This window comes from Lygodium microphyllum, chromosome 22 (genome assembly GCF_053477565.2).
Source record: "Lygodium microphyllum isolate KBCC chromosome 22, Lygodium_microphyllum_v1.1.10, whole genome shotgun sequence".
In the NCBI taxonomy this organism is placed as follows: Eukaryota; Viridiplantae; Streptophyta; class Polypodiopsida; order Schizaeales; family Lygodiaceae; genus Lygodium; species Lygodium microphyllum.
The window spans coordinates 121,444,161-121,471,742 of record NC_141156.1 but is presented as its reverse complement, the minus strand read 5'-3'; the positions used below and the strand labels follow the sequence as shown (position 1 = coordinate 121,471,742).

Sequence of the window (27,582 nt, the reverse complement as noted above, 5' to 3'; positions counted from 1 at the left end):
TGCGTAGGCAGCAGAGGGTACGGAGGCAGCAGGCGATGGCAAAACTACAAAAAACGCAGGCTGAAAACAGCCCTAAAACAGGTCGCCTGGCTGCGACAGCAGTCGTCGAATCAGCAGGGGTAAAAACAGTCCTGAAATCAGCAATAAAACACAGCAGAAACACAAATCCTGAAAACTGATACCATGTCAGAAGTGGAGCAGCGGTGGAAGCATAAACATGTGCTGAAATAAACTGCTGAAACACAAGACAAAAAGAGAAAAGAAAAGAACACGATATAGATGAGAACTCAGATGTATGCACGGGAAATGGAATCCATATATCTGAACACGAGACAGTCGCATACAACAGTGAGTCACTGGCTGCGTGGGCACTGGCACTGGCTCCTCTCTCCACAGAGTCTGCAGATGGTGAAATGAAGTGACTGACTGAGGAGGAGCCACTAAGTATAAATAGGCTGAAAAAGTGGGGAGCAATAATGCTGGTCGGACAGCATTTAATGCTGGCCGACTGGTGCATAAAATGCCCCAATGGCATAAAATGCCACACCAGAAAAATACCTAAAATACCTAATAAAAATGCCCCAACTCAGATCAAGCTCAGACTCACACATGAGCTGACAAATACTCTGCTAACAAGCAAGGGGTTGATCCAAAAAACGCTTTGCATTTTGATTTCTTTTAAAGGAAAACCCTAAAACTCAATGTGTCTTTATGAATCCCTTTTTAGCCCTTATAATGTTTTAAATTAATTATCTACAGGTAATGCCTTCAGACCAACTCACGGCATCTCATTGGGAAAAGCTTCGAATGCAGAGATTAAAAAGCCCAATCCATAATCATGTATAATATACTTCAGCACCACTAACTTCTTTTGAGATACGTAGGCCATTTTAAGAAGAGTAGCACTGTGATGATCAGCCTCATAAGAATTTTGATAACTGCTGTGATAGATATTTTACATGACCTTTCTTCACTAAGTGTCCCTACGGCATTTTCATCACACTGATCAAGTGCTTCAATAAGATCTACTGGCAATCTTCAGGGTCATCTTTGTGGAAGGCCTTATTGCAACGGTAAAAAAATGTTAGTAGTATGGGGCTCAAGCAAATTTTAAGCACGAGCCCAAGATCTACAATAGGGATGACTATTTTACAATGGAACCCCAAAGTATGGAGTTGCAGCACACATTCTATCCAGCACAGGTGCACTATTTTTAGCATCTGCCAGTGCCATCAGCACCAGGTGATTGCTGTTGTGACTCTTCATCTTTAAGACAAAAATCAGCTCCACTAAGCTTCAATTCTTCATCCCACAGAAAACTAGGAGCTGAATTATGTCAAGGCCTTTCAATCCAGCAAAGTTAGAACTAAAGAGATTACAAGAGACGTACCAGTAGCATGATATTTAAAATTTCTAAGATGCACCTATGTAGGGTATAAAGGACATTCAAGGATACAATCAGTTTTCCACATGTCAGTTAAACCGACACCCTCTTCAGAGAGAAGCCAGTAATCCGCATCACCCTGCACAAACCTACCAGGAATCAAGACAGTTACAGAAATAAAGAATGAGTGCTCATGGAGACCTATAATACTGCCTACATTGACATCTGCTGGAACAATCTTCATAATGCCTCCGACATCCTGCGGACTAGTAAAGTCACGGCTTAGTGGATGTCCATCTATCAGCTCATTTTCCATATGATTTGTAACAACCATCTCTGGCAGTGCTGGTAATGCATCACAAGAACCCCCCACAGGTCTGCATACTGCTTGAGGAGCTTCAGCTGCATTCAGCTCGTCGAATTTTTCTTCAAATCGGCTATAATCAGCAGTAAAAAGCATAAGCAAAGCCTGCACAGTCAAAAGGAAAGATCTAGCAAAACAAGTCTCGAAACAGGCCACACCTTACAAGATACACATCAATTGGGCCCATAGCACTCTGCAGAAGTATTTGATAGTGCCTTTGAGGATACTCAGCAGCCTGGAGTGGAAGAGAGGACATATCAACTGCTTTGCCACCATCATCAACATAAAGAATGCTAACTCTAAACACCTATTTCAATATATGCAGTACAGAATCCATAATAGACGACTTTGGGCATTTGATGTGCTGCCTATTTTTGATTGCCTGCTGATTTTGAGCACCTTTTTTGATGCATTGCAGTGTGAAATTCAAAATAGACTGATTTACCTCATCAGGGTCAGGGACCTCTAATGTGGTACCATGAGGTGCTTTGATTGCTATCAAAGTTTCATTCTGGAGCCATAAAACAAATACATTAATTACATGACAAATTCCTAGTTAAGTAAACTTTTGGAAGTTCAATCTACCATCACCTGAAAGCAGGGCAGACTTTTGATGTCTTCTTCAGTAACATATAACCATCTTTATTGAGAGTTTGATCAAGTTCCAACCACGCTCAGAAAATACTTTTAGCAGCACTTAAAAGCAAAACTTGCAGCTCTGAAATGACTATCCTAATTTGTAGACATTTGTAAAAGGATACTGCTTGTTGTTTTCATCTTCACTAATAGCTCGAAGCCTTTCCCGAGCTTCCCTGCACCAATTTGATCATGCATCTTATTGCCATTTCCCAGATGTTCCAGTAGTAGTGACAGTAGGACTCTCTTTATTCTCAGGGTAAAGAAAGTGGACAAACATAGCCATGACCATAGCCTGATCAAATGAGTAACGCCAACTCATCTTTCCTATTAAGCCAATTACCTGATGCAATTATCAAGCCTTCTCTCCTCTAGACGCATTTTTTCTAGCTCTGCCTGCATATTACCAAGCCATTCAACCATAAAGTCAACTACAACATCATAGACTTGATGTACATAAAGCAAGTAAACATCCTTAAAAATGATGAATGGTAGACCTGTAAGAAGCCCGCCTCATTTGCTTCCATTGAATTTGCACCATCAAGAACTCTATATCATAAACAGAAAGATATTGGTCCTTTCTTAGTTCAGCATTTGCATAAAGTTTTCTCAGACAAAATGTACAGAAATATGCACATCTTACTGCTTACTTCCAGCGAATTCTGTTCTTCAACTTCTTCTCTATCAATCCTATACCTTCAAGCACATTAGTGATGTCATATATCCTCCGCTTTTGTACCTACATTTGGGAATAATGAGAGCAAATATAGGAGAAACATTAAACACAGGCATGTGAACGAGAGAGAGAGAGAGAGAGAGAGAGAGAGAGAGAGAGAGAAAGAAAGAAAGAAAGTTATATTAATGTCTACGAAAGGCCAAATTGGCCTATGAGACCAAAACGTTACATACAAAATGTCTGGGAAACTTCCCAGGTCCCAGTAAAGCTACCATCTAATGCTATGATAAACTAATTAAGTAGGTACAAAATGGTACATAGGCTGGGTACGATTCATATGTGCTCCGAGAGAGAGAGAAAGAGAGAGAGAGAGAGAGAGAGAGAATTGCTACAAAACATAATTGTATTGCTGTGCCTTCAATTCCTTGGTTAAAAGGCCAACTTCAAGCCAAACAACATTGAACAAAAACTGCAACATTTAAAGAAGAGCCAACCTACACGTAGTGTATCAGCAGCTTTGTTCAAATCAAGAACCCCATCTTCTGCCTGCTTAAGCAAATTGATGAACTTCTTTGTGAGTAGACCTGATAATGACAGGCAGCCCTCAGTTAAATACTTCACAAGAATAATTATTACAGAAAAACTCAAATGCCTTCAAATTTGTAATTACCAAGAGAACTATCATAGCGGCATGAGCTTGCAGGAGTTCGGACCTTGCTTAAAGGCGATCCTGCAAATTATCCCTCAGTTTTGACATGTTGGAAACATTATAAGATATTCTCAGCAGCATAGAATTTAACATTGAGGTATACCTATATTTGTTCCCGGTGTCTGAGGCCCCATGTTTGAATGTCTGCTAGATCTAGCCCGATTGACCTTTTTTCCAACTGGTCTTGATGCTGGAGTAGTCACGGGGCTTCCACAAGTGTCAGTGTTAGGGAATCCTCGATCACAGAGCCATCCATTAGACTCCATATCCTGATCATACATCCACTTGATGCTTGCTTCAAATATAAAAGCACCTCGCTCAATACATTGGGAATGAACACTCAAGTTGTAATGAGGACATAAAATCGGACTAGTATGAAAAAAGGTACCCCAAATACAAATTCCCCAAAATGGTGCAAAACAAATGAAAATGTAAACACAAAATGGCATAAATACAAATATGCTGTAAAAACAACAGAAAATGGAGCAAATATCAAGCTTTTCGAACAGAATACAACTATAAAGACACAGACACCTGCAGTGACTGAATAAACTCGACCAGAATCACAATCCTCCCGTTGCACAAGTGACCTTACTGCTGTGTCTTGACAACATGTGAAAACTGTCTAAAACCTCTTGCTTGGCCCTGTTGACCACATGCCAACTGCTGTACCCTGCTCAAATAGGCCAGTTAATACAAATACAAAGAGTCAAGACAGAGACACCTGCAGTGACTGAATAAACTCAACCAGGATCACAATTCTTGTGAGAAATGCGGGATCTAGAGCATGGCAGTGAGTTTGGTGGATGAAAGGAGAAGTGGGGACTCATGATGGAGAAGACAAAGACACTGTTTGTTACACAAGTGAATTAGGTTCCAAGATTGAGACTTGGACTCATAAACACAATCTTGTGTATGTGGACAATGACATTGACACTTCACTGAAAAGAAAAGAGTACTATCATTGCATTAAGAAAAGGAAGCAAGTACAATGCTTTATAGGAAAGTAGGAAACTGCAGTAAGCACCATTGTGCATATAGGATAGGTTAGCCTGCATATCCTTGACTCTGAAGCTCCATACAAAGAGGCTGTTTTAGTGAGTGTGATTGCTGATTCTCAACAATTCTCCCATTGCACAAGTGACCTTAATGCTGTGTCTTGACAACATTCATGACAACATGTGAAAACTGTCTAAAACCTCTTGCTTGGCCCTGTTGACCACATCCCAAACTGCTCTACCTACTCAAAAAGGCCAATTAATGCACATGTCATGCTTGAGATACAGAATCCTGAGATTGATTCCAAAGTAGGCTTTTGAATGTCACAATGTGCTTCCGAGGTTGCACTAGTAAATGAAATCCCTGCCATATACAACAAACAAAAGAATGCCATAACTACAAGCTTGAGGTGAGCAAGCTTTGTCAGTCACAAGGTTTCTTAGGGGATATATACACAAGTGAGCCAACCTAGAGAGTAGGCATACATCATAGTATCCCAGCCTCTTCTAGGGCTCCGCACTGTGAATTCTCTAGAGTTGCAAGTCAAACTTGCTTACATGCCTCTCTCACAAAATTGTACACTTTCTCTTTTTTCTTCCAGCTCATGTGCATAGACGCATTGTCACTATAATGTGTTGGGCCACCAAAATCAAGGCTTCCATTAACATTAAATTGTCATGCATTAATGCCTAATTTTTGCTCCTAGAAAACAGCCCCATAAAGCACTATTTATGTTAAAAAGGCTTTATTTGCACATGGTACGACAAATGCCCAAAAATGCCTTGTAAAAGGGAGTGGTCATCCAACATACACTCATTCAGACTATTTACTCCCAGCCACTCTCCCTCCACATTGAGTTGTTCCTCTTCCCTCTCTAGCACCTAGCAGACGCTATCATATTGGAGCTGCTGCTGCCACCTACCTTGGACACTGTCAGAGCTGTCACCCATGATAGCTAGCTGCCGCCACCCTACCGAATCCAAACGAAATGCTGCCCACCTGCATTTTGTTGTTTCTTCCCCTTCAAGAGGCTGGTAACCATCAGCAGCTGCAATCGTCCAAATTCCAAAATAGTCGCCTATCTTCTGCAGCTGTCATCTATCCTGTGCAGGCTGCCACCACCTCAGCTTGACAGGTTTACCCTACATTTACAGAAGCTGCATGTACTTGGAAACCTTCATCAGTAGACAGCTGCAATTGTGTTGTTGAAGGTATTTTCCTTCAGCAAACAGCTGTGCTTTGGCTGCTGCAGCCCCTAGAGGTTACTCTTCATTGTCATTCAGCTACGGAGGACTGTGTTTTGCTCCCTTCACTGCTGTTCACATTCATCAAGTGTTTTCTTCGACATCCCTCCACCTAGAGAGGACTGAAGAAGTCACGAAGAGTGTGGATAATGGTGTACGAATGAGTGGAGAGATGGCATATTTATAGGTCTCAAGGGTCTAGGATGGCACACCACTAAGTGAGCACCCACTAATAAAGTGCCTAGAATGAGGACACCAACCCTTTTTGGGGCTGTCAATACAAAACCCTAACTGAAGTTGATACACAAAAGAAGTTTCTCAACAAGAGGAGCCCTAGCTAAGAGTCCAAGGGGACTAACTTGGCAAAGGTTCAAGGGTAACACCTTGAAGTTTAAAAAATATTTCCTAGAATATTCATTGGTCAACTAGCAAAGTTTAATAGGTATATCAATTAGGTCAACTTGACCACCTTTGTTAGTTGTAAAAGGAAAATCCCTTCAAAATGATATTTATCTATCTTTCATCCAATCATAGTTCTTCCAACTAAAATCTGTGTAATTTGCCATCTTAGCTTCATAGTGAAAGTGCACACATGGACAAAGTCATCTTTGTATCAATTTGTTTGCAATTGAACAAATTTTCATATTTCTTTGATTTGTTACATACTCTCTATTCCTTGCTCCAAATTTTTTTGCTACTATCAAAAGTGGATGCAACGATGGAAACGAGAAACAATGCAAAGAAAAGAGAAACACTACATAAAAAACTCAAAAGAATAGAGATGCTCAAGAAAATGAAATAGATATACCACCAATGAAACATTACAAAAACACCATATATTCTAGCTATGTGGGCACTAGCACAAGCTCCCTCTCCAACAAAACAATTTTAGATGTATGCTGAATGAATAACTAGAAGAGAAGAGTCACCAACCTATAAATATTGTGATCACGCCAATCAACATTAATGAGGTCTCATTAATGCAATTGACCAACATAAATGATGCCAAGCGACCATAAATCAAACACCCAAAAAATAGACAAACCATATCACAAATAAAATAAAACACCCAACCCATTGAAACGTGCATAGACTCACACATAAACTAACTAATCTGCTAACACCCTCTCTCAAATCATAGGTGAACTAGTGGAAACAATATACGATGATAAGAACTCATCATTGCACATAGAACAATGAATAGAACCATGGATACCTTAGCAATGGGTGCACCGGCCACCACCACCAAGGTGTCTCAAAAAGAACTTAATATCCATGTCAATCGTACCAACTCTTGAAAATAGAGAATAATCATAGCAACTCTCTATGGCTATCAACAATGTCTCTGAAGTAGCACACATGACCATCCTATCACTTATGTTGTAATACACAAACGACCATGGATTCTCCTCCTATGGCCAAATCACCAAAGTGCCCTCTCATGTGAACTTAAACTAGGAGCCAATCCCTTTCTCTGTCAAACGATTCATCGTAAACTTGGATGGCAATCCCAACTCCAAGATTTCTACTTGCCATATTCAATCAATGCAACAATATAAAAGTATACATGAGGCTTGAGCAACCCACCTCAACACTCTCTCACACTCCCTCTCTAGCACCATACAGCTATGAGGGATGACCTACATCACTCTTCCTACCAAGCTAAAAGGAAGGTCCCTACAACCAATGCTAGGGCCACATGCCTAAAGCCTAAACCTCGACTTGTAGATGATAAGGACTCATCAATAGAGCCATCACCCTTCATCTTTGGCCACTCCTACTACAAAGTTACTAATGTCCTACAATCATTTTGTAGATGTACCTTCATGCTATAATACTAGGACTAGGATTTCTTCTTTTGTGTCACCCCTCTCTAAAGCTGAAACATCCAAAGTACCTAGAGCCAACATCCTCGACAAAACCTAAATCTAAATACTCTAAGAGAACACTTTTAGATGAGTAAACAAAGTCTACATGTTGAGCATCTATAGCAAAATCCGTAAGAGCCACAAGGAGACACAGATACAAAGAAAATGAACTAAGACCAAGGATTTTGAGGAATAGATGAATACCAAGGCTACAAACTCAAAGCAATTTCAAGAGTTTCAATAATAATTAAAGCAAAGAATGAATCAATATACATAGATTGTATGATTTGAGAACAAGAAAGAGAGAGCCACCAACCTATAAATAGACCAAAACTATGATCGAGTTTATGATCGATCAACATTAATGAGACCTCATAATCAATCAACATAAATGATGCCAGGTGACCATAGATCAAGCACCTAAAAAATAGACACACCTTATTACAAATAATATAAAATGCCCAACCCATTAGAACATGCACAAACTTAGCACATGAACTTACTAATCCACTAATAATTGCATTGTGTAATACTTACAAAAATGTAACTACCTATGTTGCCACCATTGTGGTATAATGTGTAAAATATTACAAGGCGCAGCGAACAGAATCTGAGAAAGAGATAGAGAGTACACAACAGATAAGAGGAGAATCAGTAAAATTCTTTAACTCCAAACAACTGATACAAAGATGGCTCTGTCCACCCGTGCGCTTCCACTGAGTGAAGCTTAGATGGCGATCTAGACAGAAGATAGGCGAAGAGCTTAAGGCTAGCTGGAACAACAACTCTGACTGGGTGAAAGATGAGTGTAAGATGGCTGCGAAGGGGTTTAGCTTTTATAGCCCGCGAAGGTCGTTAGGTCGGCCTGCTGACCGACCTACCATATGAGCCTCCACTAGTCGGCCAGGGAATATTCCAGGGAATATTCCCTTTACCATCGGGCCGGGGGCGCTGCCCCCGGACCCCCGCCAGGGGGGCCGCTGGCCCCCCTGGGACCCCCCAGCCAGGGGCCGCTTCCGCGGCCCCCGGACCCCACAATAGGGGCCCCTTTTAACTCCCTTACTACGCAACTCAATGCAATGTGCCTCGAGTTGCTACCAGCTTAACCACTCTGTCTAACCCAAAGATTAGACCCACAATGGTCACCTTTTTGCCATCCGGTCACATAGACCTCATCTGATATACAAGTCAGGACTCCACCAATGTCCGGGCTCACACTTGGCTTCTCCTCATAATGGGGGCCTTACAACTTTGAGCACCATGGATCATTGGTAGTACCTAATGAGGGTGGGGCATTGATCATATCTAACACCCCCCCTCAATGTCCACCCATAGGTGAACTATCTCCTCGGCCCAATGCCGAGTCTCTGAAGATGAACTTGAAGCAGATCCTTCGTAAGTGCTTTGGTGAAGATATCTGCTCCATTCTCCTCTGTTGGACAGTAGATCAATTCCACTATCCCATCCTCCATCAAATCACGCACATAGTGATACTGGATCTCTATATGTTTGGTGCGTGCATGAAACACTGGATTTTTGGCAATGGCGATGCAACTCTGATTGTCACATCTCAGCACAGTTGGTTCTTCATCCTGCACTCCCATATGCCATAGAATCCTTCTCAACCATACGGCCTCACATGCAGCAAAACAAGCTGCCTTGTACTCTGCTTCGGTAGAAGACAATGCCACTGTTGGTTGCTTCTTACTAATCCAAGAGAAAATTCCTGAACCCAAAGAGAAACAATAACCAGAAACTGACTTCCTGGAATCAATGTCTCCTGCCCAATCTGAGTCACAGTTCCCCACAAGAGAAGTTCCGAAACTGTATGTGATACCATAGTCAAGAGTTTTCTTCAAGTATCTGAGCACCCGCATCCCAGCCTTCCAATGACTCTCATGAGGTTTGTTTGAGAACCTGCTCAAAACACCAACAGCAAAACTGATATCTGGTCTGGTGTTACATAAGTAGATCAGACTGCCGACCAACCTCCTATACCTCCCAATGTCTGCTAATGCTGATGTATCCTCGACGGATAACTTTGCATTCACCTCCATAGGTGTAGCTATCTCCTTGCACTCGGTCATGCCAAATGCCTTCAAGATCTCCCATGCATACTTCTTCTGAGAGATGAAGATCTTTCCTGGCTCTTGCCAAACTTCAATCCCCAAACAATAGTGCAGCAAGCCCAAGTCTGTCATTTCAAACTCAGAACTCAAAGCCTTTCGAGTTTGGTTGATCATATCTTCATAGTCACCTGTAATAAGAAGGTCGTCCACATATAGGACAATCACTACTGACTTTTTACCATCCCTGTAAACATACAAGTTAGCATCTGAGGCACATCTTTTGAAGTTTAGGTTTAAAAAGAACCTATCTATCCGCTGGTACCATGCTCTGGGGGCTTGTTTCAGCCCATACAATGCCTTCTTCAGTTTACACACTTTGTTCTCAGAATGGGGGGCCTCAAACCCTGGTGGCTGAGCCACGTACACCTCCTCCTTGAGGTCACCATTTAAGAACGCTGACTTAACATCCATTTGGTACACTGGCCACTTCTTGTGGGCAGCCACTGCAAGTACCGTGCGAATAGTGGTCATTCTGGCAGTTGGGGCAAATGACTCTTGAAAATCAAACCCTTCAACTTGTGAAAATCCTTGGGCAACCAGTCTAGCTTTGTACTTTTCTAAGGTACCATCAGCCTTGTACTTTACCTTCCAGATCCACTTGGTGCCAATAATCTTCCGCTTTGCTGGCCGATCCACTAGCACCCAAGTGTCATTCTTCATTATGCTGTCATACTCCGCCTGCATAGCAGCCTTCCATGATGGATCTGCAAGTGCTTCTTCTAAGTCAGTTGGCTCCTTTACTTCTCTCATAATCTCAACCATCAAGGCCATGTTGACTATGTGAGCAGAAGCCCTCCTTTGCTCCTCTATTCTCTGAGACCTCCTTGGTCCGTCTGCCTTCTCCTCAACAGATGCAGGCATAGGATTATTGTGGTCATAGAGCTGCTTCACCCAGCGCGGCAATGGCTTTTCCGGTGGGGTGATGTCAGGTTGGTGAACTTTTTCCTCATCATCTGAAGATGATGCTTCCTCCTCCTTAAGGATAGGGATAGCTCTCGGGACAGGTTCATAGTGGACTACTTCTTCGCTTGATGATAAAGTGGAAGACCTTGCCTTCTCCTCCTCCACTGTATGCGGCTCCTCCTTGAACACCACATCACGGCTCGCGATGATCTTCTTTGCCTCTTGGTCATATAACTTGTAAGCCTTCTGCTCATCACTATAACCCAAGAAGATACATTTTCTGCTTTTTGGTTGTAACTTGTTTCTCTTCTCATCTGGAACATGTGCATAACATTCACATTCAAAAATTCTGAAATGTGAAACAGATGGTTTCTTACCAGTGTAAGCCTCATGAGGTGTTTTTCCCTTGAGAGCCTTTGTGTAGCTCCGATTTAGAATGTAGACTGCAGTATTAACAGCTTCAGCCCAAAAATGGTTAGGCAATCCCTTGCCCTTTAGCATGCATCTTGCCATCTCCACAATGGTACGATTCCTGCGTTCCACAACACCATTCTGCTGAGGTGTGTGAGGCGTCGTCAATTGACGCTTGATCCCTTTGCTCTTGCAAAAGCCTTCAAACTCCTTTGAGTTGAACTCACCACCACCATCTGTTCTAAATTTCTTCACACTTTTCCCTGTTTCATTCTCAACAAGTATTAGCCATTCTTTAAACTTACCAAAAGCTTGAGCCTTATCACGAAGGAAGTACACCCACATCTTCCTACTGTAGTCGTCGACAATCAACATAAAATAAGAAGATCCCCCCAAGGCCTGTGTAGGCATCTTACCACACAAGTCAGCATGCACCAACTCTAGAGGAGCATGTGCTCTATTCTTGCTTTCTTGTGGAAATGCCTTTCTCTGTTGCTTGCCCATCATACAAGCTTCACATGGTTCCTTCAATTCAGTTATTGTAGGTAGGTGAGCAACCATACCTTGCTTTTGCATCTCCTTCAATACTGCAAATCCGATGTGTCCAAACCTTTCATGCCAAAGCTTACTTGTGCCCACTCCAGCGGTGGCTGTAAGAGCACTTAGCTCATACAGGTTGTTCCTCCTTTCTCCTTTGCCAACAATTGTGCCAGCACTATCAATAATTTCTGCACCTGTCTTCTTGAACCTTACTTCATGACCAAGATCAGTTATGGCAGCAACTGATAAGAGATTTCTTCTGATTTCGGGAACATACAACACATTTGAAAGCTTTTTGACTTCACCATTTGCAGCAACAAAAGAAATAGTACCTGTGCCCGCAGCAGGGCATTTAGCATCATTTCCAACCGTCACAGTGATGGATTCTTGTAGAGGCTGCATAGAACTGTATAGACCTTTCTTGTTGGTCATGTGACGGGAGGCCCCACTATCCAACACCCAAGAGTCAGTGGTAGATTCTTCTTGCGCCGAGGAGCACACTTCCTCAATGGTCGCCATGAATAATTCCAACTCTGCTTCAGCCGTATTAGCTGTCTCTTTCCCTTTACTTTTAAGGGTACCATTCTTTTCATCTGCCTTCTTGACACGACAATCTGCAATTGCATGTCCTTTCTTCTTACAGTAGAAGCACTCTCCTTGAAACTTCTTCTTGCCGCCCTTCTTCTTTTTGTCACCATCATTTTTGGTGGAGGAAACACCTTTGCCTTTTGCATTGGCAGAGAATGCAGCATCTCCATTGTTGCTTCCTTCTCGGGCTTTCAGCCTCAACTCCTCCTCCATTAATAATGCACAAAACTCCTCAAAAGTCAAAGCTTGAGGTCTCACCTGAGTATTAAGGGCAGTTACTAGTCCATCAAACTTTTGTGGACAAATCCGAAGACACCTCCGAGCTAGCTCTTCGCTAGTCTTTTGTATCCCAGCGCCAGCCATCTGGTCGCGCAGATTCTTAATCCGAGTGATGAATGCTTCAACCGTCTCTCCTTCAGCAAACTTCTCCGCTGCTAGTTGATTCTCCAAGTTTTGAATCCTTGTTTGGTTTCGTGTTTCATACTGACTCCTTAGTACATTCCAAGCCTCTGACGCTTTGGTTGTATGCTGAATCAGAGTCAAAACACTGTCAGAACAGCTTGTAACTAAGGCACACAATGCATCTGCATTCCTTCGTTTCCAAGCTCGTAGAAGATCTGCATTCGGAGGAATCATCACACTAGGATTTGATGGGTCGGGGGTAGGCTGTGGTTCTGCGTCAGTCCCCAGCACAGTCTCCAGAAGCTCATAAGAATCAAGGATAGTAGTAATTTTGAACTTCCACAAGGTGTAGTTTGTACCATCTAACTTGCCTTCGCTGAAGGTTGGTTGACGAATCCTCAGTGTTTGAATAGCCGGTACAGCAGCACCACCTCCTGCACCGCTTCCTGATGCGCCAGAACTGCTTCCCGGAGTCGACATCGTTTCTCTTTGCTGTTGAAGCCTTTGCCTCTTGCACTCTCTCCGATCTCTAGAGCCCCCTGGGCTCTGATACCATGTAAAATATTACAAGGCGCAGCGAACAGAATCTGAGAAAGAGATAGAGAGTACACAACAGATAAGAGGAGAATCAGTAAAATTCTTTAACTCCAAACAACTGATACAAAGATGGCTCTGTCCACCCGTGCGCTTCCACTGAGTGAAGCTTAGATGGCGATCTAGACAGAAGATAGGCGAAGAGCTTAAGGCTAGCTGGAACAACAACTCTGACTGGGTGAAAGATGAGTGTAAGATGGCTGCGAAGGGGTTTAGCTTTTATAGCCCGCGAAGGTCGTTAGGTCGGCTTGCTGACCGACCTACCATATGAGCCTCCACTAGTCGGCCAGGGAATATTCCAGGGAATATTCCCTTTACCATCGGGCCGGGGGCGCTGCCCCCGGACCCCCGCCAGGGAGGCCGCTGGCCCCCCTGGGACCCCCCAGCCAGGGGCCGCTTCCGCGGCCCCCGGACCCCACAATAGGGGCCCCTTTTAACTCCCTTACTACGCAACTCAATGCAATGTGCCTCGAGTTGCTACCAGCTTAACCACTCTGTCTAACCCAAAGATTAGACCCACAATGGTCACCTTTTTGCCATCCGGTCACATAGACCTCATCTGATATACAAGTCAGGACTCCACCAATGTCCGGGCTCACACTTGGCTTCTCCTCATAATGGGGGCCTTACAACTTTGAGCACCATGGATCATTGGTAGTACCTAATGAGGGTGGGGCATTGATCATATCTAACATAATGATATCCAATTGTTGAGCTAAAAATGCATTAGCTTTATTAAAATTGCCCCAAAACTCAATTAATGAATTAAACCTTTTATTTTTAAAAATGCATTCCTAGAGTGTATATGTCCCATAAGCACAAACCCTGATCGAGAGAGCCCAAACTTGCTATAAATAGGCATGTTGCCCTCCATCCAGCCTTAATCTCATTTCTACAATTTGCAAGTTCTAAAGCTTTGCTGTCCACACCCCATTCATGAAGGAGATCTCAACCAGAGTTGTCCACCATTGTTCTTGATCAACTGGCACTTGCTATCCAACCTTCTACTATAGATTGTTCCTATTTTCAACCCCGAAGTGATTGTTGTTGAGCGGTTGATTGCTGCCAACCATCATCCCTATTCTCACCAACTACCGCATATGCAACAAACTACTGTGTTAGGGGTCTACAATTGCCAACCAACCTACCACATGTCCAAGCAACTTATATTTACTATTTATTGCTGCCGCCCAACTTGCCACATCATCAACCTGTAAGGTTTTGCCTATTGTCCATTACCAACTACCATGTCATCATCAACTACTACATTTGTTGTTTTCTCTCTCTTCTCTACCCGTCCACCAACTCCACTTTGTTGTGTTTGCTATTGCCAAACAACTTCAAAGGCTGCCTTGCCACATTTCGGAATCTATCAAAGTACGATGCACTCTCCAACTCATACTCTCTACCCTAGTCCTCCAAATATTGAAGTTCACATGTCACCATTCTTCATTGCATAGTGTGTTTGCTGCATCAAGCATTCTATACTATTCAATATTCATTCTTCATTATTCATTGTGTTCATTATCTCTACATTACCCTAACCCTAAATGTGTCCTTTATCAATCTATGAGTTCCTCATATGATTGTTTTGTGTTTTCTATAGTAGAGCATTTCTTTACACCAATTGCTAGGACTATCATACCCAACTTGGATGATGATGAGAAGCTATATATGATGATATTTGGCACTAGTAGAGTTGGTTGCTGCTGTAGACTGCAAAAGTGCAGCCATCTGCTGGCTGCAATGCAGATTTTGAACATGTATGGAGGCTGGGAGGGTTGGACAGCAAAAAGAGTGCGGAAGATTATTAGGAAACTGCACAAAACAGGAAAAGAATAATATTACCTGCTAACTGCAAAAAAGCAACTGTCCGCTACCTCAAACTGTAGATACACCACTTCAAACATGTTGGATTGGTGCAATTTCATTGGAAAATCTGAAATAATGAGTGCAGCTCTGAAATCAGCAGCAAACACAGCCTCCTGCTCCCATAAACAATCACCCAACTTGAGGGAAGCACTCAACACTACTGCACCTAGCATCAGCAAATACAAACAAGTGCGAGGCCTTCTATTTGAGGAAGATCCAAATAGCACTGCCACAAACACCTTGCAAAAACAGCTTCTAAAACTTCATGAAGAGGATAGAATCCATGCTCTCATATCAAGATACAAAGGAAGGTAAATAACATGGGAGAGAACGAAGCATGCAACAATGTCAATGAGTGACAAATGGCTCAAACTATGGACCCCAAGCATGCAAAATATTGAATAAGTATTGAAGTATGTCCACAAAATGGCAACAAATAGCTTGTAAAAGACAAACCACCTGACCTAACCAAGTAGTTTGACATTAAATGGTTGTGGATGAGAAGTGGCCAAATGTGTGCTTGGACTAGGCACTGCCCAAATACAAAGTTGGAACTAGACTCTCAACAAAGTTAAATAAGGAACTTAAGGAGGTTAGGACGATAATGGATTGGCATGTCCTAAAAATGTTTCAAAGACATGTTGGCTATTTTTTCTATAGGTAATTTGTGGAGCATTATAGAACAAGACTTCATCCATTCTTCCCATCTCAACTTGTATTAATATAAAGCACCCTTTGAATGACCTCCCATGCTCTCTCTCCACTCAAAATGGGGGGCTAGAGAATAGCCACAAGAGAAGAGTCAAGTATTTCCTCATTAGTTTGTATGCCATCCCATTGAAGATTTAGAAAGCACTAAAGATAGTCCACTCCATCCACCTAAATAGAATGTGTCACCATCAATTTTTCAAATCAACTTAGAAAAGCATCGATGCACTTGTTTGCATATTACTTGAAGCTACTATTTTCTCAAGGAACAAGCTTCCATTAATAAGATCTCCATGAGGTAAAATACGAAGTACAATGATCCTTCTAGAGAGTAGCTAAGTGTATCACACATACAATGTTGGTGTGAACAACCAATCAAGCGGGCTATAATGCCAAAGCATTTGAGAGAATGTATAAAAAAAGGTTTCAAATTCCCAAGTTTACAAGAAGGCATCTTTCCTCTCAAAGGCATCACCAAATTCTCAAAAAGTATTTGCAATGGAGACATCTTGAAAGCTTATGGCATGTTTTACCTCGTGGTCCAATTGCACCAAGTAATGATGCTAGCAATCAGCTCCCATTTGACATCCCTCAATCCACTAAGCCGATGAGAAATTAGGAGTAGAGATCTTGCTCACATGCTAATAATGAGAAAGAAGTAGCCCCCATAAAAATCCTCATGTCCACATGTTGAGCCCCTGTCAGCAACCTAAGCTATAGCCCCCCAACTCAAAACCATGGTCACTGTTGTGCCATGAAAGACCATCCTAAGGGCTCTCCTCCATACCTCCTAGGCTCTAGGGCAATCCCATAGGCAATGTCTCCCTCTCTTCTAGATTACCACATCATGCACATGCTATTAGGTCCCTATCATATCAAAACCATGTACCAATGATTGAGCTCCTATGACCTATTAGCCATAGGAAGAGGAATATTTGAAGTTGCTTTCTTCCACCACATAACATCTATAATTGATCTATCACCAAGAAGCACATTCCTCTTCAAGTCTCATTAGGCTTAATAGACATAATGTGCCCCATTCGTACATTTTTTGACAAGTGCATCATCCAACTTACCAACCCATCTTGCCATCAAAGTAAGAAATGTTGTCTCTCACCAAAACAACTTCCTATTCCAATAGTAAAAATAATTGTGCCATAGAGGCTGGTCGAAACTCCTTATACTCGAAGTCAAGGGCAATCCTACACCTTAGTGCCACCTATGTCACCTATTACAAGATTAGCTCTTCTTGTGTTCACATCCTCTCTATCACAAAGAGAACGGGAGGTCCAAGGATGTCAATAAAAGAATCAAAGATATCCAAGGGTGATTAAAAGAATGCTTTTATCAACAACCAAACCTACCAAGTTATAGGCGTTCATTCTCTCATAAAAGCTTCTACTACTTCAAGAGGGACATAATCACGTTAAAGTTGTTGACACTATACAATAAGCTCCATTTGAAACAACTCAAAGAGACTAACTAGGATAATTGTCTCAAGTTCACAATTGACATCTTCTAAAACCATCCTTACTATTGATGTAAGTCTTTGCAATATCTACAATAAGCTTCATTGCAACCACCGCTCCGAGAGACTAACTAGGATAGGTTCCTTAAGTTCATTTGACTTGTCAAAAGATGAAACCCCAAAAATTGTACTCTCAGCCCAATTATTATCTTCTAACATCACCACCATGAGACTTTGTGGAATGAAAGCTTCGAAAAGTGAATGCATCACTATCAATGGACTGCCCATTGTGATTCAGCTGCTAATCACGAACATCCTTGTCAACATTACAAGGAAGATAAGTCCTCAAAGCATAACACAAATAGTCACCTTAGTAAAGTAAGACATTGGTGTCATCATTAACCAAACACATCAATGAGCATCACAAGATGGAGATCACTCCAATTGCATCAAAGTGCTTCTCAAGATCATTCATTTCTTCCCATGCAGATCTGTAGACCTATAGAATGCCCGCTTTCCATAATACATATTAAAATTAAGATAACTTGAGTCCTTTTATACAAACACATAACTTCTTACCACATATCTATCTGAATCAATATAGTTCCATTCACACATTGTATACTTAAAACTTCCTGTTCATTAAAATCTGGCCATTTCATCTGAACCAATCTTGATCTGTCTCCTTGCTTCCACACAGCACTTTTTCAACAAATGAGTAACTCTATAAATGAATGCACCACACATTAAGCTTGACTGGATCCCCAAAAACAATTGTCAGCACATTCAACATGCATTTATCTTCCTGCCATATTACTCTCAACAACGATCAACATCTATGCTGATACTCACATGTGGGAGAATGTAAAAAGTGAAGGACACAATTCAAATAAACCACCAGTCTTGTTTTGGCAAGGGAGATCTTGCGATTTATATGCAGTTATAGCCAAGTTTTTCAGTCTGTCTTACATGTACACTTCCAAACTCTTATGTTCACAAGTGGCAGTGATGTTAAACTTTGTATTTCAACCAATTGACAACTGTTGGAGCTACCATTCATAATTCAATCATCTGAATCTCTTGGAACATACGGGGTACTGGGTGGCAAGTGCCTCGGTCTCATGGGTATGCATACTACCACTTCTGGAGAGATTATCTGGGGAGGGTCCTGGCTCCAAGAAGCGGTGGTAATCTTCAGATGGCGCAAACGCGGGCCTCGAGGTTGTGAAAGGGCTGAAGGAGGAGCTCAGAAGGGGGAACTGGCTCTGCAGGCTTTGGTTGGTGGATGCCCTCTTCCGTGCAGAATAGATGGATTGTGTCTGGCTCGGGAGCGAACACAAACGAATGCCCTCCTCCGTGGTAGCAATATCCACCATCGCTGTGTGGAAACCCTAGCGCACATAATCCAGACAGATCGGTGGCGCACCTTCAACAGCTGCTGGGCGGAACAGGGGATGGCAGCGGTGTCAGAATGGGGGCAAAAGCAAATTGGCGAATTGGGGGGATTTGGGCTGGGCAAGGAGATGTCCCTGAAGGATAGTATATAGATAAAACTGGGAACTGGGGAGCACGGGAGGTGGGTTGGAGGGGGGGCACTGATTCAGGGGAGCAGGGGAAAGGGCGAAAAGGTCAGGAATGGAGAGAGGAACGATACACAGAAGGAAGAGAAAGAGAAAGAATGCCAGAAAACGATGGAAATAAAGTTCTCTGATAAAAATTTAGAGGCTCGTATGTTTTGAATGAAAGAACGCGCGCCCTCCCCCTTTCCTTCTTCTTTTTCCCGGCGCGCGAAGCTTGCACAAACTTATCGCCCCTGTTTAACTATCAGATATCCAATATTTTTATGAGAGATACAAGCTTTTTCTTTTCTTGCTTCTTAAGATGGGTTCGCATGCAATGACCGGTCCTATAATTTGAAGGTTTTTATACCAAAATCCTTCAATCTTCACATACGCAACTAAAATGGATTTTTTACATTTTTTTTCTTGTAAGTTTGATTTTTTAATAAAATCCTTCAATCTTCACATACGCAAGTAAAATAGATTTTTTGCTTTTTTTTTCCTATGAGTTTGATTTTTTATTTATGTTAAAATATAAAAAATAAAGTATACCACCTAAGCATTGTTTAAGAAAAGCAAAAGCCAAACTTTCAAATTTAAAAAACATTTTTAAAATATAAATTATCAATATGCTCCTCATTAGTCATCCTTCTCCTTAAAGCCAAAAAATAAAGAGAACGATTTTTATGTACAAACTATCAATATGCTACTCATTGGTCGTCCTTCTCCTTTGTTTCTGTTGTTGGTGTTTCATGCCCTTGCTCATGGTATGTTTGCTTGCCCTCTATGTTATACAAATTAATAATAGGTTTTATACTAAAATCCTTCGATCTTGACATATGCAATTAAAATGGATTTTTAATATATTTTTGTGAGTTTGATTTTTTATGTATGTTAAAATATTTAAAATTTAAGTATATGCTTAAGCATTGTTTAAGAAAAGCAAAAGCCAAACGTTCAAAGAAAAATAAACATTTTTTAAATATAAATTACCAATATGCTCCTCGTTCATCATCCTTCCCCTTAAAGCCAAAAAATGTAGAGAACGATTTTTATGTACAAACTATCAATATGTTACTCATTGGTCATCCTTCTCCTTTGTTTGTGTTGTTAGTGTTTCATGCCCTTGCTCATGGTATGTTTGCTTGACCTTTATGTTATACAAATTAATAATCATGGCTTGTGTTTGTTATTATAGTTGTTGTGTTGCTATTTATAGTCATTTAAATTAGTTATGATGTTGCATCGCCTTCCTATCATTGCCTACCATTAATGCTTGCTTTATCATCTCGTCTAAAACAGGGGAGAGAGAGAGAGTACTCCTGTAGACAACCAATGCATTGCAATGGTCCAACTTTGCTCATTGCAGCCTCTTATACTGTGTTCTCTCTACCCCCTCTTGATCCATGAGCCAAATAACCTAAACATTGCCTCCTAATCTATGAGGCATAAGAAGGGGGGAGGGGGGGGGGGAACGGGGGGATATTATTAATGTGCCTTCTTCGTTGGAAAGCATTTCCATTGGTTTAACTTAGGCCTAGTAAATTTCTTTTTTTTAGCTTTGTCTTATTATATGACCAGGGAGGGAGAGAGAGAGAGAGAGAGAGAGAGAGAGAGAGAGAGAGAGAGAGAGAGAGAGGAAAGGACAAGGAAGAAGCTCCATGCAAAGAATAATAATAATGAGGAAAAAAATACGTCATAGAGAAAAGTGAACATGGATACACACGCACACATAGAGAGAGAGAAAGGAGGATAAGAAAGAACACATAGGTGAATAATAATAATAATAAAGGAAAAAGGACGTAGAGAGAGAATAATTAGTTATATATTTTTATTAATTAAGTTAATTTCATTTAATGCATTAATTACATTAATCATTCGTTGTTAGTTCTCTACTACTTCAGAGCATAAAGCTAATAAGCCTTTATATCTTTTGATCAAAAGAAAAAGCATTTGATGAAATTTATGGTATTCATTGACTTTGGAATAGCTTTTGTATTGACTTTCAGCATCCCATGACTTTGGAAGAGTTACTATATTGACTTATGCTAGAGAACTTGTGTATTGACTTTTGGCTAGAGAGAGTGATGCTAAACCACTATTTGCATTAAGATTTGTGGTATTCGATGTTTTTGGAGTAGCTTTTGTATTGACTTGTGGTATCCATTGACTTTGGAGGAGCTTCTATATTGACTTAGCTAGAGAGCTTGTGTATTGACTTGTGGCTAGAGAGAGTGACACTAAACCACTGGTGGCCTTAAGTACGACATGATCATTGTGCTATTATAGTTTGATTGGTTATTTTGTTTTTAAATAATTATGGAATAGCTAATTATATCAAAATTAATAGTGATAACAAAGTATCTAGATTTTTACTTTAATTAAATTGATTAATATATGATTATTTTACCATTGAATATATTTTATCATTTAAATTAATGATTAGTTTAGTCTTTGTACTTGGAATTAATGCAATTTGCTCTTTCAGTTCTATCTCATCGATGGAAACTTTACTTTAGCAAAGGTGTTGGGGGTAAAGGCACCTCCACCTAGCCGCCCGTATATTACTACACTGACAGTACCCGCCACTACACACTGCAGGTGGCGGGCACCCGTCACAGTCTTTTAGTGATAATTTGAATAAAGGAAGGCCCGGCCACACATTGTGGTTGTTGGAGTTCCCACTTTTGAGTCTCTCTCTCTCTAGCTCTTGCTCTCCATCCACCATAGCTCTCACCGCCAAGCTTCTTTCTCCTGGGTTCTACTTCCCTTTCAACTGGTACCAGAACAAAGGCATTGGAGCTTGGCCGGCATTCTCTTCAGCCGAATTTGAAGAGCTTCAACTCAAGCTTCAATGGCATCTATGGCACCTTCATTTGCAGGTATGTTTTGATCTCCCGCCTCCTCCCCGAACTTCTGGCCTTCATTCAGCACCTTGCAGGGCTACATCGGAGCCCCCTAATCCTTGCCAAGTGCTTAATAGCACTGCTAAAAACCCCCCCAGCCCCCAGGAGCAGCCAATGCAAAATGCGACGCATTTTTAGGGGTCTGGGCTGATCCCCTCTTGGCATTTCCAGCTCCTTCCCCGACTTCCCGGCATTGTTTGCAACCTTCCCAATCATCTTCGGACTCCCTGGCATCGGATCTTGACTCCTGGCGATCGATACGAGTGCTTCTATCTTTAGCCATTACTATATACACAGTCCCAGGACTGTCAAAGACAGGGCAGCACTTGACATTTAATGTTTGATGCTTCTTGGCATTGCCCGTTTGATGCCTATTGATGCCCGATGATGCTCGGATGTTATGGGATGCTATGTCTATGCTTTGGGACTGATTTGGAGCAAATTTAGGCATTGATTGAGCTTCATTTGACACTGAATATGCTATTGTAATACAGTGGGCTGAAACTCATTTACTTGGTCTATGCATTAGTTCTTGGATACGGGATGCTTACCGAAGATTTGAATGATCTTACTGATGTATTTCAAGATTGTCAAATGCTTCTTTTTGGTTCCGGAATGCTCTTGAGCTTAGATTAGGATGGATTAGGCTCCGATTTGGTCGTCATTCACTGGCATTTGGCTTCAATTGGCATGCTTTGGACTGGTTTATGCCTATTGTCACTGCTTGACATTTAGGCTTCTTGCATTTATGCTTTGGTCAGATATGGATGCCCCTTGGTTTGCCCATGCTTGACACTCTCTTGGAGCTTCGTCTTTGGATGTATTTGAGCATTTTGGACCTGCTGGGCATTACATTTGGTTGTTAGTTACATGCTATTTGACTGCTTTCAAGCTTATGCTTTACGGGTCTAAGATAGCTTGGAATTTATGCTCGGGATTTGGCATGTTTGATGCTATGTACTCGATGTATTTGAGCATTGCTTACTCTATTTGCATCTGACTTTACTTTCAGTGAGAGCCTCTTGCCATATTTGAATGTACACAGAGTTTTACTTACACTTGAGCTTGAACTTGTAGGACTGTTACATGCATTTGTTGTCTTAAGAGCTTTATGTTTGCAGTTAGTCTATAATGGGCTGATTTGATATGCCTATTAGGGCAAGCACCTATCTCTGTCATATGTTTGTGAGTTTTGTATGTATCTTGGATGGTTATTGCATTGAGCTTCTTGCTCTATCAGTTGTGCTTGTGCTTGGTCTCTTCTCTTACCCCGAGACCCATTACATGCATGACTTCTAGACCTATGAGATGTTTCTTGCCTAATAGGTTATTGGTTTGACAGTTCTTGGTACCTTATTGCCCCTTGACACTCACTGTTAGATGTATCTTGCCACTTGGCAAGATACATCTAACAGGTTATTGGTTTGACAGTTCTTGGTATCTTCTTGCCCCTTGACACTCACTGTTAGATGTATCTTGCCACTTGGCAGTTGCAGTGACATATGTATCAGTGACATATCTTGCTACTTGGCAGTTGCAATGACATATGTATCAATGATTGCTTCACTTTGAGATAGTTTTGCATACTATTGTCATTTATTCCAGCATGTTAAAATCTGTAGATTTCGAGCACTTCTATGAGGGTAATGCTTACTGTTTGATGTTATCTTGGTCCTATTTTGGTGGACAGGTGGTTCTCTTGGTGATATCGACTCTTTCAGTCAATTTTAGCAGTGGTTTTAGTGTATTTTTTGCTAATTATAGCAATGTGGGAGCTTTCGCTCAATCGCCAAGACCCACGGACCGCTTACTGTTTCAAGCGTTCCAAGCTGAGCACTAATGGCTACCTCTCACATAGCCGACGCGCCATCCATATCTACGAGTGTAGTGAGCTTACCTCCATACCGATCGAGTTACCTCTGGTGCGCAGATCGGTCGCAGATAGCTCACGTGGTGAATCCCGGAAGGTCCCCAAGAACAAAGTACTCTACCTTTTTGCACAAAAACCCATGTAAAAGCATGCACGACAAGAGGCAAGAGACAAATTGGGTTCAATCTCCCCCATGCCTTTGTGAGCGCTTCACAAAGCATGTATTTTATGTATATTTCCAATCTTCATGCTCAATAATAGCCCAATTACAAAAGTATGACAAGCTTTTAGCTTTTGAGTTTGCTTTCTACAAAAATAGGAAAATAAAGCTAATGGATGGTGCCCATAGTGTCTGGCACGCCCAATCTCAATGTCCAAATAGAAATAACATATCCGGGCACATAAGCACATACAAAATAATAATAAATAATCGATGTCTCAATAGACATAACAAAATATAGGCGTGGCGCCTATCAAAATCTAGTCCAAGAGTCGAAAACCCGCTAGACTCCAATGCTTTCCTACGCCACTGCTGCTATCTCTACACATCAACTGAAGCATTCACAATCGTTAGTAGAATAATACAATTAAACCGACAAAAGTGAATACCTAGCAGTCTTCAGCTACATAAATAAATCAACTGGTTAGAAATAAATCCTAACCTTAATTTATTACGAGTGCGCACTCTAAAACTCATAAACGTTTATTAATTTAATATGCATTTTGCGGAATCACCCATGTACACACTAAATTAATGAAACGCCCGAAAAGGACAGGCGTCCCCATCAACTTCTCGCACAAAGAATCCTCTTTGTGTATGAGCCCCGGTCATCTAAGTTTACGAAATCCACCGTAAAACCTCACGGAATCCACCGTGGCATATGCCTCCTAGCATCAACCTCCTCTCCCGCGCACTCCGGTAGCTCCACGATCCAAGTGTAAGCTTCAAGCAAGCTCCATCCTCAAGCTCCACGCTCCAAGCTCCATCGCCACGAGCAAGACAAGAGAAGAGAAGAGAAGAGAAGAAGAGAGGAGAAGATGGAGAGCTTCTCCTCCTCGGTCCCTCACCCTCACACACTCACTCCCTCACACTCTCACATTCCCTCTCTCAAGCACAAGCTCAAGCAAGCAAGAAGACGAAGAATAATAATAAGAATAAGAAGAAGAAGAAGAAGAAGAGGAGACCCACTTTTGGCCACACACAAGAATGAGCTTCTCATTGACTTTTCAACTTTATATACAAAACCCTAAATCCCTTTTGGGCGGTCATCCCCTTATATCCTTTTTTACATGGCTGCCATGGCCTAGGCCCTTTTTCCCATTGTCATTCTATCTTCCTAGCTTCCTTTCCACTGCCCATCTACCTTTACAAATTGCACGGGTAAGAGCCCGGCACTCCTTAAATTAAATCATGATGCGCTTGCACTCTTTTACAAAAGTATTGACTTGCGTTTTTTCTTGTGCGCCTTTGTCTTCCGTTTCACTTTGCCTTGGCCTTTGTCTTCTGCTTTAGCTTTTTCAAAATTTCTACCTTGTTTGTCTACCGGTTAACATTAAGGAGCTTTCGCTCAACTGCCAAGACCGGCGGACCGCTTATTGTTTCAAGCGTTCCAAGCCGAGCACTAATGGCTACCTCTCACATAGCCGACGCGCCATCCATATCTATGGGTATAGTGAGCTTACCTCCATGCCGATCGAGTTACCTCCTCTCCCGCGCACTTCGGTAGCTCCATGATCCAAGTGCAAGCTTCAAGCAAGCTCCATCCTCAAGCTCCACGCTCCAAGCTCCATCACCGCGAGCAAGACAAGAGAAGAGAAGAGAAGAGAAGAAGAGAGAAGAAGATGGAGAGCTTCTCCTCCCCGGTCCCTCACCCTCACACACTCGCTCCCTCACACTCTCACATTCCCTCTCTCAAGCACAAGCTCAAGCAAGCAAGAAGAAGAAGAAGATGAAGAAGAAGAAGAAGAGACCCACATTTAGCCACACACAAGAATGAGCTTCTCATTCACTTTTCAACTTTATATACAAAACCCTAAATCCCTTTTGGGCGGTCATCCCCTTATCCCCTTTTTTATATGGCTGGCCATGGCCTAGGCCCTTTTTCCCATTGTCCTTCTATCTTTCTAGCTTCCTTTCCACTGCCCATCTACCTTTACAAATTGCACGGGTGAGAGCCCGGCGCTCCTTAAATTAAATCATGATGCGCTTGCGCTCTTTTACAAAAGTATTGACTTGCGCTCTTTCTTGTGCGCCTTTGTCTTCCGTTTCACTTTGTCTTGGCCTTTGTCTTCTGCTTTAGCTTTTTCAAATTTTCCACCTTGTTCGTCTACCGGTTAACAAGCAACCTGCAATTTTACATTTTTACTTTGATTTGGGACAGTATGACTGGTCATCTGAAAGACACAGCTCTCTTTAACATTGCTAAGTTGGATGGTACCAGCTATGGGTATTGGAAGTCCTAGATGTGGCAGGTTTTGGTGCAGAAGTTGCAGATTAAACCCTTGCATTTCAAGGGTGTTAAACCCGCGGATATGAATGATGATGTTTGAATAAAAGTTGATGAGCTATGCAAGTCTACCATTATATTGTCACTCTTAGAAGAGGTCCATCATAATGTTGTTGAAGATGAGAATTAGAGTGCATGGGACTTATGGGAGAAGATTTAGGAGCTTTATGTGCAGTAGAGTCCTGCGTCATGGACGTATTGGCTGAAGCTATTAATGGACCTTCGCATGAAGGAGGGGACATCCCTATCATCTCATTTCAGTCAGTTTCATGCTATCATGAAGAATTTGTTGTCACAGGGTATTGAGTTCAAAGACAACTTGCACCCATTGTTTTTGCTTGGCACCTTGCCTGAATCATGGGATATCTTCCTTACTGCCATATGCACGAACAAGCTTGATGGACTGAAAATCAAAGATGTTGAGAGTGCTTTATTGATTGAGGAAATCGATAGGAGAAACAATGATGCTTTCCGCTCTTCACATGCATTGACCATTAGAGGTGGTAGGCATGGCAGGTATGATAATGATCATAAGGGCAAGGACTCTCAAAAGTTCAGGTCAAAGTCACATGGCCGCAGCAGTAAGTCCCGTGGACGGAAGTTTGATCTCACCTGTCATTATTGTGGGAAAGCAGGACATATTAGGCCATAGTGCCATAAGATGAGTGATGATAAGCGCAAGAAAAAGGGAAAAGAGAAAGTGTAGGACAAGTCTTCTGAGCACAATATTGTACCTGCAACATCCAATGTGAAGATAGAAGAGGTTAATGTCATGTAGGCCACTAATTCATATGAGGATTACATACTCGCAACTTCTTCATGCGATGCCTTACAAGCTTCTAAGATACATTCTATGTATGCGTAGTGTTTCCTTTTGGATTCGGGTGCGTCATTTCATGTGACACCTTGTAGAGATTGGTTTCATACCTATCGTACCATCTTTGGTTCTGTGCGTCTTGGTGATGATAGGTCTCTTGACATTATGGGCATTGGAGATGTTAACCTGCAGTTTCCTTCGGTAGTTCTTTTGTTTTGCATGATGTACATCATGTACCTGCGTTGACTCGCAGCCTTATATCAGCTCAACAACTTGATGATGCAGGGTATTTTGTATCTTTTGGAGACTCTGCATGGAAGATTACTCATGGTAGGCTTGTGCTTGCAAGAGGTGCCAAGTCTGGCAGCCTCTATCCCTTACTTGTATTTGGAGCTACAGTGAATCATGTTTTATTTGTGGGTTCTATT

General features: G+C 41.8%; 1 protein-coding gene across 5 annotated transcripts; it reads right to left on the bottom strand.

The window, feature by feature from the left end:
- Positions 1-770: 770 nt before the first annotated feature.
- LOC148017563 (transcription factor E2FA-like) lies at positions 771-19,260 on the bottom strand. Of its 5 annotated transcripts, none has more exons than XM_087662448.1 (14): positions 18,587-19,260; positions 3,873-4,038; positions 3,731-3,790; positions 3,559-3,644; positions 3,035-3,123; positions 2,882-2,933; positions 2,728-2,780; positions 2,510-2,560; positions 2,340-2,388; positions 2,194-2,259; positions 1,907-1,983; positions 1,602-1,821; positions 1,457-1,523; positions 771-1,319 (listed from the first exon to the last, which is right to left on the bottom strand). In XM_087662448.1, the coding sequence occupies exons 1-14, from the start codon at positions 18,869-18,871 to the stop codon at positions 1,297-1,299; spliced, it is 1,344 nt and encodes a 447-aa protein (XP_087518574.1). In that variant the 5' UTR covers positions 18,872-19,260; the 3' UTR covers positions 771-1,296. The 5 variants fall into 5 exon arrangements, with proteins under 5 accessions (XP_087518574.1, XP_087518573.1, XP_087518576.1 ...); XM_087662447.1 differs by having other exon boundaries at positions 786-1,326; positions 3,873-4,064; positions 18,634-19,258; XM_087662450.1 differs by lacking the exon at positions 18,587-19,260 and adding an exon at positions 8,197-8,224 and having other exon boundaries at positions 787-1,326.
- Between the last annotated feature and the right edge of the window lie 8,322 nt (positions 19,261-27,582).